At 33.7% G+C, this 13,700-nt stretch overlaps 1 protein-coding gene across 1 annotated transcript in view; it reads right to left on the bottom strand.

The window, feature by feature from the left end:
- Positions 1-13,700, bottom strand: part of LOC115876877 (zinc finger protein Gfi-1-like) — a 131,635-nt gene that overhangs the window by 39,175 nt on the left and 78,760 nt on the right. The window contains exons 3-6 of the mRNA XM_030892899.1: positions 5,390-5,636; positions 2,964-3,481; positions 1,688-1,841; positions 1,456-1,637 (exon numbers count right to left, since the gene is read on the bottom strand). Of these exons, the coding sequence (XP_030748759.1) occupies positions 1,456-1,637; positions 1,688-1,841; positions 2,964-3,481; positions 5,390-5,636 (1,101 nt within the window). The remainder of the gene's footprint in view (positions 1-1,455; positions 1,638-1,687; positions 1,842-2,963; positions 3,482-5,389; positions 5,637-13,700) is intronic.

The raw sequence follows: 13,700 nt of genomic DNA, 5'->3' as shown, positions 1-13,700 counted from the left end.
AAATAATTTTTTACGTGTAATAAACTATTTGTTACACGCAAAAATCTATTTGTTACATGTAAAAAACTATTTTTTACGCGTAAAAAATATATTTTTTAATTTATTACTTTTTCATCATTTAAAACTACAACTTTAATTTAATAGCTGTTACTAAAAAGTTTCACTTCAAATATGGGTACATAGTGCACACACAACTTTTTTATTTCATACTATGTCGTAATACATACTTTTACAGCGCTTTCAGATGGAGTCGCGGACGGTCCGCTACATCTTAAAGCGCTGTTACATACTTGATAGCAGTCCGAGAAATAAAGTTTTAAAATAATAAGCGGTGTTTTTTTAGCTGAAACCACTTATAAAACAAGAAAGAAATAATCCCCAGTATATGGAAGCCTCCCCAAACACGAAATCATAAAAATTACTTACGGAAATGCATTATTTTCTGTTTTCCGATTTAGAATAACTGAAATCAGTTACATAAATACACGTTTCTGTTTTACATTCTAAATTTTTTCTAAGCATCATTTACGCAAGAAAATTCTTGCAGAAATTCATCATTTTCATTTTTGAAACGTTATAGTGAAACATATTTTAAAAGAATAATAATAATAATGTAGAGAACACTAAATGAAAATATTGAAACCAAAGCCAAAATTCATATTAAAATTAAGGAAAAAACAAATTGCGGCAAAAAAGTTGAAACCAAAGCAATCTAATTCGTATTAAAATTTAGAAATCAAAAAGAAAAGCAACAAAAAAGGTTTAAATCAAAGCGTTCTAATTGGTATTAAACATAAGAGAAAAAAAACCAGAATAACAACTATGATTTTATCAAAATGTTAGAACAAAGTTATTGTACTTTGCATATAATGATATTTTTTCTTCCTAACTATTTAAAAGATACTTACTTATCCGCCGAAATTTTTGTTGATAATAAAGTAAAATATTTCAAGAACTCTTTCAAAGTATATTTACTTTACTGGTTGTTCCCCAAATCATTAAAAATAAAGAATATGCATAAAGAATAGTGTTAAAATGATTCATCAACAGCGTCTATAGAAGGAAGCAACTTCAGTAGAGAAAGATAGGAGTGTGCAAATTGCTTACTCGCATTAAAAAATATAAACAGCTTATAAAAACTAACCCGCCAACAACGTTGCTAGGACTGGCATTTCTGATCTTGGGTGCCGATTTTCGTGTGTACGAAGAGTACGGTCAACACACTTAGCAAAATAAGATGTACTGAATAAAGACAGAAGGCAAGTATTTTCTCAAGCGCATGGAATCTAGCGTCAGATTAAGTGGTTATGTAATAAATACTTCATATATTTTTGCTCTCTCCGACTTACTAGATTGCCATAGCGATTCACTCCTATACATGTAAACGCCGACCCAAGGATTCGCTTGCCAGCAGGGTATAGTTTAAAATGTATATTAAGAAACAAATTTACTTACCAGTATGGATGTAGGTGTGTTTCTTCATATCTGATTTTTGATGAAACCTTTTGCCGCAGTACTGACAAGGATAAGGCCTCGTGTCGGAATGAATTAGAAGATGCGTCGATAGAGTAGATGATCTCTTGAAGGACTTTCCGCACTGCTTGCATTCAAAGACTTTTTCAACATTATGTACAGCTCTAGAAATTACGACTTTAGAATAAAATTTATCGACAAATAAAAAACTTACCTATGCTGGCTTAAGCTAATTTCATGTCCAAAAGTCTTATTGCACAGTTCACAAGCGAAAGGTCGCTTGCCGTTATGAGATCGTCTCGCATGTACTTCCAAGCCGTGAGGTGTGGAGAACATTTTTTCGCATTTTATACAAGAATACACGTCACCTAAAACCAAAATTATTTTTCAGATAAAATTCTCAAATAATACAGATTAGTTTTATTAAAGATCAGAAGAGGATCACAATAAATCTAAAAATGTCGCAGTGAACAAATGTCGGCATTACAACAGTTTGGTTGTTGTTGAAGAAGAAGAATATTATGTATTTCGTGTTGAAGTTAGTATTTAGTTCTTCTTTTTATGGCCGTTAAATTTTGAGATAATATCCAGTTTTTTCGAAAAAGAAAATAATTTAGATATGTTTATATTTTGAAAAGATGTTGTTTGGTGAGCTATTTTGAGATCGAGGCTTGGTTGTAGAGCGATTGTTGCCTAGTAATATGTGTTTTTCGTGTGTTTTTATTACTTTTTGTGTAATAAGCTATTTGCCGCATGGGAGGCTTTTGAGTTTTTCTCTATTTTGCAGAGCGCTCCTAGCTAATAGTTATTTTTTATACAAGACGATAAAATGGTATTTTATCGTCGACCGAAAAGATTAATTCACGAGCGATGAAATCGCGAGTGGATTAATTTCGGGAGACCATAATGCAATTTTATCGCATAAAACAATATCTTTTTCCATAGCGAGTTACGTTTTAATAAATATTCAGAAATTATTATTTCAAGGAATTTATTACGAGTAGAAAAAATATTGTGCCTGGGTTGGCGTTGGTTCCTATGAAATTTGACAAATAAATAAAGCTGTCTCTTTAGTTGTCAGTTTTGAGTCAATATTTTTTAATTCTCTTTCGTGTCGATTGCTGATTGAATTGGAACCATAAATGGCTCAAAACGAAATAATTAAATTACCAACAGATATTCAGGCTGAGGCGACAAACGCCATATCCAAACTACTTCCATTTAGATCGCGAATAACTTATGAAAAGGAATACAAAAATTTTCAAAAATGGAAACAATTAAAAAACGTGCGAGAAGAAATAAAGTTTTTAACCTATCCTCGCTGTTAAAGGATCATTTAATCTACCCTTGCGGTTAAAGTACTATTTTATCTACTTTTTTTGATAGATATAAGGCAATTTTAACAGTTGCTATGGAAAAACATATCTAATTTGCAGTAATATTTTATTTGCTAAGTATTTTAATAACTTTAAAATGCGAAATAATCTTACCTAGAGGCATCATTCCCGGCCTCATCAACAAATGATGATGGTGCGGGTGCACCCCTGCCGGATTATTCATCAGATGATGCCGCAATCGGTAAATATCTTCAGCCGATGGCGTCACAGGGTACGGACTCCCGGCCTGGTTACTACTCGCCATAGCGGCCGCCATTGCGCTAAAATATAGTGACGTAGTCGTCGGGAGAAATGCCCGTTCATCGCCTTCCTTTTGCTGGTATAAATTGGGTGGAAAGAAACTAGGAGGTATAAACCCTCGGGGTAAAAACGCAGGACTGTACTCTTGAAGGTTGCTCTTCAAGGCTTGTGCGTCTTTCATCAGGTCGCCGAATGGGGGGTACAGGTACGAGCGGGTTACAGAGATGGTTTCCTCGTAACAAGGTGTGGTTTTGGAGAGCTTTTTGGGATTGTCTGGTCGGAGCAATGCGCTGACTGAGAATGATTCGCTTTTTTTGCCCGGGGATTCTTCTTTGTGTAGGTCGGTGACGGAGGATGGTCTTGGCGAATCCCTGCAATAGAGTAAGCCATCAGTATAACAGCAATAACAAATAGATAAAATAAACTTTAAGAATAGAAACACAAAATAATCATACCATTTACAAGACATTAGAAAAATTAATATTTTTGTTGAAATAATGCGAATAAATATCTGAAAAAATATATAATGGAACAGATCAAACTAAATATTGCGCAAGAATCACAACCATCCAGTATGAAAAATTTGGTTAATTTTTAAAATTTTGGGCAAAACGGTACGGTTAAGGCTACTCTTCGCTAGATTTAACAATGAAAAATATTTTCCTTTTTTTGGTTTTGCTATTAACAGTGGTATTTTTGTTGGTTAGGTAAATGTGATTACAACTAAAGATCTACTAAAAAATGTTTCAAATTTGGATTCTAACCTACTGACATTTTACAAAAAAATTGACTTTTCAATTTTTTAGAAAAGTTATTGATATCCTACTGGGTAAAAATTTATTACGTTACCTTATGTTGTTTCTTTGTTTTGTTTCACTTCCCATTGTTGATAAAGGAATATAATCTAATAATTGTAGCCGATCGACTAATCTAAGGAACCGTTTTATCCCAAATATAAATTAATAAAATAAACGTAATCTGTAGATTACATTATCTTTATTTTATAATAAAAATAATGCATAATGTTTATATCTTTGTATATAGCAAGCAATTGTTAAAAAAGCCGGATATTATCATTACTAAAACCAGAAAAAAAATTGAAAAATATTAAAATCATAAAATTTTTTTGTTGTCGATATTGATTTTAATAATTTATATATTCTTTTCCATTTTTTGAGAGTTTTGCGATATACCTAAAGTCTGTCCAACGAGTCAGCGAAGATTTCGATACAGGATGTTCAAAATATGATGAAAAGTGCCGAAATTGTCGGGTTTTCCGTTCCGTTTTTCCTGAAATTTGTATTATTACAGAACACAACTCCTGTGTGTGTGAGAAGCATCAGTTATTACTGTATTATTGTCACCAAATTAACCAACGCAAAAAGGCCTGCTTTTTCTGGTTCGTTTGTTAATTATCTGTCATCCAATCTTTTTCTGTTGAAGAAAACTTGAAATGTCACACTAGTTTAACAGATCATTTTCAAAGTATTTTTTAGTATTAAACTATTGAAAGGACGAATCAAGCATGAAAAAACATTTCTATATTAAGAATACGGAAGAAAGAAATATATAATAATAATAGCTCCCGTATATACCGTTTAACGCCTTGGGAGTAGCAAGGTACAGCTTGCCACTCCCAAGTGGCAAGCTGTACCTTGCTACCCCAAGGCTAGAGCCGTTCGGTAACCCCACTTAGCTAGAGCCGTTCGGTATACAAGGAAGGTAATACAACACAACACAATACAACCGCCTATTATTACGTCAGGATTGTGAATCCCAAGTACTCATTTAAAGCTGAGTCGACCTAGGTACCCAAACTATTTTTATTTTAATAAAAATAGTCTGATAGGCTGATGAGATGCCGGGTGTAGGATTCGAACCCACAACTTTCAGATTGGTAGATGAGAGCCTGTACCTCTACGCCACCAGGTACCATTGGAAAGAAATAAAAACGTAAGTTAAAAAAGAGATAAGGTACTCGAAAGAAATAAAAACCTAAGTTATCTCACAATGTTACTATCTTATCAAACTGTTCCGTATTTTACCGATATCTTAGAGGAATTTGAAAACTGATTTCCAACCGTGGTTTAGCACCCTGGTTTTAGAATGAAATACAGCCATACAATATGTGAATTAAAATTTCAGACACGTGTCACTGTGATGAAACCTGTCGTTGGAGGAATTTTCTACTTGATACTTTGCTGTATATGGATCAAGGAGTTTTATAATCGTGTGGTCTGTGACTTTGCTAGTTAATATTTCTCATAAATAATGCTCACCTTAGTGATGGCGAGTTTGTCCTAGAATGTGGCGGTGAATCTACTTCTAATTCAGGGCTGGTACTAGGGGAAGGTCGATTAGGAGAGTGATCCCACGTACTGTCATTTTTCGGTGACGTTCGCTCATCTCCACTAAAGTAGCCGCTGTTTTCTTCTTTGTGACAGTATTTGGTGTTATTGTTGTTTGGTGATTCTTCCTCATCGTCTGATTTAGACACAAACCGGTTCATACCAAATGTGATCTGATCTGAAACAAAAAAAAATCACATGTAATAAATCATATGTATGGGAACGGTCTATTATTAGGTAAAATATAAGAGGTACCGCAAAAAGTCTGGAAATTAGAAAATTTTTGTTTGACATCTTAAAATCAAAACTTTATAATTCGGGAATTGTTGAATTTAGGTACATAATCATAATACACACATAATGTACGCATGTATGACTTGATATAATCTCATTTTATACATCTATAAATGCTAAGTTGAACACTAATGTCAAATATTATTAAGTATCACAGTTTCCGCAGAATGTCATCGATAAATGAAACCGAACACATCTAAATTAATTAAATCGAATTCTTTAAGTGATATTTTCAAAAGTCAATAACTCGGGAATAGTTGGTTTGAGGTACATTGTATGTATCTCAATTTCTGCTTAGAATTGTACAATCATCATCAATGGGTCCTGAAATCGATAAATTTGGGTTTTTTATTGTTTATGACTGTTTTCGTATCAAAACAATAGTTGACGAAAAACTTGTCAAAACACTACAAAAGGAAATGACACAATAAAATTCAGAAATAATAATTTAAATTTTATCATTCTTTAATTAACTCCATTTCTTCCAAAAATCTTTTATCATGATTGACAAAAGCCAGTATCTACAGTTCTAGTTCTCCATCTCTAATATTAGTCGTACGAAAGTTTATGATACGAATGGTTGTTGTCTCGGCTCAGTCAGTGATGAGTTCTGGTGTTTCCCCATTTTACCTATAGAATCCCCGTTCGCCTATAGAAATAGCCAAGTGCCATGCTGTTATTTTTGTGGTCCATCTGTCCAATTCTGCGGTGTAGCCTCCCATATTTAGATATTCTCTTTGTAGTTTGGTCCATTATTGTCTATTGTTGGCAATGAGAGCCCAAGTTATCCCTGCTAATTTCCTATAGTAAACGCCACGAATGTTTGGGAGTGATTCATCGCTTGATGAAGTTAGAATTGACACGCGCACTATCATTTTTACATTAAAAACGTAAATTTTTACCGCAGTCGTAGGTTTTTAAAGGTCCGGTCTAATCATCTGCCTGCGCTCCTCCTACTTATTCTAAAATGTTAGCGTAATTGACAAAGACGATACTATATCGCGTTTCTTTGATTGATTCGTTTTTGTGCAGTCAGTCCATTGGTGTGCTTGCAGTGCGATCAATGGGGCATTCCATTGTATATTTCTAACCAAATATATGTTTTGACAAGACTTTGACAGTTAAAACAACAAATTACAACAGATTATATATTGATTATTATATGACTTGAAACACCACGGCACTGGAATTAAGTTTTATGTGACCTTGAACAGATTAGTTCACATGGTAACGACCGATGAATGACTCCCAAACATTCGTGGCGTTTACTATAATATCATGGTCCTATAGGTTTGGTCTACTTCTAGGTCTTTTAATTCCTCGTTCGTACCATGCTGTAATTTTTGTGGTCCATCTGACTGAAAAAATGAGCATGTCACTTGCAGTAACAAACTTGAATAGAAACTTATAATTATGAAAATACTAGTAAAAATCAAATAAATATGTTCTACTAATATTGCAATAAAAAATTATACAGAACAAATCAATGCAATTTTCTCCCCCAACACCCGAAATCATCCATTGGCCTATAAAAACAGCAGGTGTTTGATTGTATAAAATTTTCAATCATCGCCGGAGAAAAGAGCAAATAATAGAGCAAGTGTTGGAGAGAGTAGCCGGGATCGTGGTGGCAGCGAGAAAAGTCGCCTCCGAACAGCTGTCACAAAAGAGCCAAACATGAATTATTCAAAACGACCCTTGCGCATATTACGCCCCCATTCTTTACGTTGTACATTTATCGTGTCGAAATAAATGAGTAGTAGAACGGGGGGTGCGCGACGTGGTGTTTACCGAGGGTGGGTGCCCCCGTTAAACTATCCGGTCACCGGCTAATGATTCGTGAAACCCCGCAAGGGTGGGGAAAAAGGGGGAGAATTGGCAACAGGGTAAAGACGGCACTAGATTTTGGTTCCAATATTGGTTGTAACCAAAGACATTTAAATAAAGGGAGACAAAACAATTGACATTTTATCACGATCACGAACCGTGTTCCGCAAAAATCGATGATGACAGATTTACGCGGTATGTGATAGAATACGGTTCGAGTTCCAAATGTTATTATTGTTATTAATGTTTTTTGGGTACCTATAGAAACGTTAAACTAAATAGTTGTATAGATATATAACTTTAATTAATATACATAGATTGTGCCAGGATTATACCATTGAAATTATTTTTAGTTTTCTAATTAAATTATATTAAGGAAATTACATTGACAACAAGCGGCATCGCTCTGGATTCATCTTTACTACGAAATTGTCGAAATCTGTAGGAATTACGCTGACATTTGACGTTTTCATTTGTTTTCATTCAAATTAAATTTGACAGCGCGCAGTTGTGAGTTTTCTGTGGTACTTCAAAGTTTTTGTAGCTTTCGAACAACTTTGTAATAATTATTAGTGTTTATTGCAAAGAAAACTATTTAAAGTAGTTTTTAACGATCTACGATGATTCGCCAGTGCATAGTTTGTAAAAAGGTGGACTATTCTAACCCGGAATTGATATTTCGACGGTAAGTGTTATTACGTTTTTTTTACCTAAAGCCATGCTTACAGTAGCGTATTTAGATACTTTTTGTTATAAGTAGATTATTACAAAAATACGTATATTTTCTTATTTGTTGGCGCTTTCGATTGTGAAATTGGAGTTACCCTCAATTAGACCTCTCAGAGAATTCAAAAGAATGGCTTGCCTCAAGGGAGCGTCTTGGCGCCAATGCTATTTAATATATATACCAACGATCAGCCCCTTCCTGCTTACTCAAAACATTTTCTTTATGCTGACGACCTGGCAATAGCTGTGCAAGACACCAGCTTTAACAGCATCGAACTAAAACTGGAAGCTGCACTTGACACCATGGCTGATTACTACGACCAAAACTCACTAAAGCCCAACCCATCGAAGACGCAGGTTTCTGCCTTCCACCTACGCAATAGAGAGGCTACGATAAAACTCAATGTTCTGTGGAGAGGTAGTTCACTGGAACACACAGAAACACTTAAATATCTCGGTGTGATATTAGACAGGACCTTAACTTATAGGTACCACTGTCAGAAAACCCGACCAAAGGTCAACGCGAGAAATAATATTTTAAGAAGGTTAACCGGAAGCAAGTGGGGTGCAAATCCCTCGGTCTTAAGAATGACGGCACGGGCTCTATGTTTTTCAACAGGCGAATACGCTTGCCCTGTATGGAGCAGATCGAGCCATGCGAAACAAGTTGACGTTGCTTTAAATGAAACGTGTCGAATAACAACCGGGTGTATGAAAGCAACAAGTCTACCTCAACTTTATAGAGCCTCCGGTTTTGCAGCCCCCACCGGCCGACATCTTGATCGGGCTACCTGGAAGTCCTTGAACCGAATTAGAACAGGAGTAGCGCCGGTTAAGACCAACAAAGCCAAATGCGGGCTTATCGACGTCGAGGACACGGACTGTGAATGTGGCGAAACCCAAAATATGGAGCATATGTTGTATCTGTTGTCCTGCAGAAGTTGCCCTCATACCTGTAGCCTAGAAGATTTATGGAACGCCGAAGAAAATGCTAGAGACATTGCTCGGTATTGGGCTAAAGAATTTTAAATTACACTTATATATTTTAGATACTATAGATATTTATTGTCCGGACACGAAAAAGTAAAGTAAAGACCGCTGGCAAAACTAGTTATAGGTAATGGAAAATTGGTCTGAGGCAATCCCAATCAATTTTTGATAAAATTCATCAATTTTTGATAAAAAAATCACGCCACCGTCACGCCACTGATAGAGCCAAATGACAGATAGACGTAACTCAACCGTGTTGTCATATTTATGTACCCATCTCTTTTTAACTCTTATAAAAATGTCAAACCATGTATGATTCTAAAAAATTGAGTTTTATGAATGGAGTGTTCTGTCTACCCATTTAGATGTCTTTGATTGTAACATTTGCCGGATTTGAGTAAAAAGATTAAGGAAGGAGCATATCAAAGAACTTGACCTAAAATGGTTTAATTAAATTCCGGGTTATTCAGTGCCGTTCTAGTTTTATTCGGAACGTGTAAAAATATAATGTAGGGAAGACTCAATAACTTTTTGTTTTATTTTACGTTATCAATAAATGTTGGTAAATTGTTAGGTTATGAAAATATTATAATTCTAATAAAAATGAATAACTTAATAATTATTTAAATACAAACATCAGATTCGCTATTGAAGCAGGTAAGTCAAATTGGCGGATTTTTGTAAAATTATTTTTAACGAGTACTTAGTAAATAAAAGCGATGATGTAAAAAAAATAATTAGTTAAATTTAATTGAAATTCTTAAATGTTCGGTTATACTACACGTATGTATATTTGTATTGTATACAGGGTGTCCCAATATTCCGTGGACATAGAACTACTATGTATTCTTGGAATCAAAATAAGTCCATTGGACCCAATTTATCTCTATTCAAGAATGCTTCGTTTGTCCGCTAGAGCGCATCAAACATTAAAAAAATAAACACATTTTTAAGATATTTTAAGAACCGATATTCCGATTTGAATGAAATTTGAGTTGCTTATGTTTTGCTAGGCGCTTTAAAATTTGCCTCTCATGACACATAAGAAAAAAATACGGGAAGGGTGAAAAGTACCACCATCCTTACATAAAATTTAGTAGAAATATTTTCCAACTCCACCGACGCCTAATTGTTGTTTCGTAAAGTGGTGCTCCTAGTATTTACTGCATTTTTTTGTCTCCTGTAAAACAAACGCTACATTGTTTTTGAGAAAAAATTGTTCGAGATTTTTTTTTCAAAGCAGACTTACAAAATATACAGGGAATTTAAATATTCCGTGGACGTAGAACATCTAAGTATTTCTTAAATCAAAATAAGTTAATTGCACACAATTTACCTCTATGCAAAAGTGCTTCTGTAGCATTTTTTATTTCCTTTAATAAAATTGAATTTAAAAATCTATTTTTATTTAAATTTCTTAGTATGGGCGCCATCTATTTGCTAGATGCCAAAGATACCAAACTCCATTTGTTACAGCTCACGATTTGTCTCGATATTTAATTTTTATTAGCGCATCTATTCGCTAGATGTCAAACTTCTTTTATTACAGTTCACTTGTCTTGTTTGTGACAAGAAACATTTTTTGGAAGTCAGCTTAGGATTTTTTTTTCTCAAAGAGTGTACGCAGTGGCGTTTTTTTACAAGAGACATAAAATGTAGTAAATACTAAAAGGACCATTTTACTAATTTATACAAAATATTTCAAAAACGGTAAGGTTTAAGTATAATAAATCTTAATCAAATTTACCTTTATTTTAATCGTAGAAACTAAAAATGTAATAATATACAGGGTGTTCCATTTAAAAAAATACAACTTTGATATTTTTTACTTATTTGGGACACTCTGTATCTTGTAAAATTATTTTTAAATTGTCCCTCTAATAGTCCTTCATCGAACCCAAAACTTACAATTTGTAAAAATCTCATCGTTTAGCTACAATACTCCGTGTCGTATGTGGTTAACAACCTTGTAGAGGTAAATTTTGTCCAATAAACTTATTTTGATTCCAAAAATACGTAATAGTTTTTGTCCACGGAGTATTGGGACACCCTGTATATTTTAAATAATAAATAACGTTAAATAAACACCGTAAACACAAGCACAATAAAGACAAAATAGTTATTTATTATATAAGTGTTAAAAGTGGTATTTTATTTTGTGAGAAGGGAAGCTTGGGTCCCATCCCTTCGAACAAAATAAAATCACTTTTAGCACACATATCATACACTATTTTTTCTACAAACAAGTTTATGCTCGTCTATATCGAGGTATTATTACTTTTTACGTTTATTAATAATTCATAATATGTCATTCTGAAATCAAATTAATTATGAAGTTTATGGTTGCTAGGGTAATTGATTAGCTTCAGTGTTAAAAGTAAATCACGTGATTTACTTTTAGCACCAGTGCTAAAAGTAAATGACTTTTACCACCAAAATTACATTTTTACTAATAAACTGACGTTTGTAGAAAAACAACATTTCAAATCAAATTCAAATGTATCAAATGAAACGTCAAACAGAATTGTCAAGATATATAATGATCCCCATCTATAATGTCGATTCCGTCTACCATGCATGGATAGCATTTACTCCTTTAAATTTTTATTTAAATTTTGCAGCAAATTTTTTTGTTCTTGTTTCATTTGTCTTGCTTTTTATGCAAGACCAAAACCAAGACCACTCTCGCTAATCACTATTATTTAAAACAAAAACATAATTTCGACTTTTTCCAATTGACATTCTGATAAGATTCCTCAGTTTATCATCGGATGAAATCGCTACAAAGATTTTACCTTAGACATTACTTTTTTCCGCTATTTCTATAGACAATACTAACCAATTGAAGATTCTCTTTAAAGTTTTTCTAATCCGCCCTTTAATCAATTTTGCCAGACCGACTAAACGCCGACGAACAAGGGCAAATCAAAAACCAACCGTCGTCGAACTGAAACGAACCCTTTTCGGCCGCCTCCCTCTATCTCTTTGTCCTTATCCGACCTGACGATTTGCAACAGCCATTCTTAAATCCCTTTCATCCCGAGAGTGCGAATTGATATTAGATTCGCTCCGCTCCCCAATTACCTTGTTAAGAACAATGACGGTATCGACCGCGCCTTTTATCTCAGGCCCTTTCCTCTTTAATTCCAAGACTAATCTCCAAATTGGCACGTTAAACGCTCTGATCCGCGTTTTTTGATGGTGCTTTACTCGGTCCCACATTTGCATATCCCCAAGATTAGAATAATCAGTGAGTTGACTCGGTAAAAAGGATCCCGTTAAAAATATAGAATGTAAAAAAATGCCAAGTCTCGCAACACAATTCCCTCACTATAAAAAGTGGTGAGATCTCATGTAAAACCAAGTCAGTTTATTTTATTTAGTCTCTCTTTAAGCACCTATTCAATAATTTTCTTACAAATTGTTATTATCAATATTAGTTATCTTTATTTCTGTAATAATTATAATGACTTGGGTAATTGCACAGCACCATGATTATAAAACAATAATCTACCACCTCGATTACTTAATAAATCTAAACAGTGCCCTTAAAAATAAAGTTTTTTTTAATTAAAATAGACATAGATCATATAGTGCAATTGCCAAGTCATTATAAATATTACAGAAATAAAGATCACTAATATTGATACTAACAATTTATAACAAAATTGTTAAATAGGTGCTTAAAACAGACTAAATAAAATAAACTGACTTGGTTTTACATGAGATCTTAGAACTTTTTATAGGGAAAGAATTGTGTTGCGAGACTTGGCATTTTTTTACATTCTATATTTTTGATGGGATTTCATTTCTTTTTGTATGTTATCCTCCTATTTTATCTCGGGTAATATATCATTCAAAATAATATTAAAGAAGTTTGACAAGCAATAAATAATTGATTGAAAATTGAAATTAAAATCTGTGCATTATTTGAAATTCGCATCGGCCATATTGTATCCGCCATTTTGAATTCTGCCAATCCGACGTCAGATTCATGATCAGCGGCCCAAAAAAAAATCAATACCGGTTTTGATTAAGATCCGTGCGATTTTCGAAAATCATGACTTGTGGTAGGTTTTTTGAGATATAAAAAAATATGAGACATGCTAGTTCAATTCTGAAGGGGTGTTTTGAGTTTATTAGGCCCATTTACATTAGCTTATAGTGTTATACATGAGAGGAAAAAATGATTTTTTCCTACTACATTTTCCTGAATTATTACGGATTTTCACCAAAGTTTTGAGGTTAGAAAAAAAAATAATATGTGATTGCTGTTTGAGTGATTTATGCTCAGCGTCGAAAAATGCTATAAGATATTATTATGATGGTCTGGTAAAAAGCATAGACCACTTTTTGCTTGGCTGTATTTTTTTGGAAATGATTTGTGTGTGTCTGAAAATGTTTT

Source organism: Sitophilus oryzae, unplaced genomic scaffold (genome assembly GCF_002938485.1).
Source record: "Sitophilus oryzae breed Bouriz unplaced genomic scaffold, Soryzae_2.0 scaffold_1059_pilon_pilon, whole genome shotgun sequence".
NCBI classification, from domain to species: Eukaryota; Metazoa; Arthropoda; class Insecta; order Coleoptera; family Curculionidae; genus Sitophilus; species Sitophilus oryzae.
The sequence above is the reverse complement of the archived record's forward strand: the minus strand, read 5'-3'. Positions and strand labels throughout refer to the sequence as shown.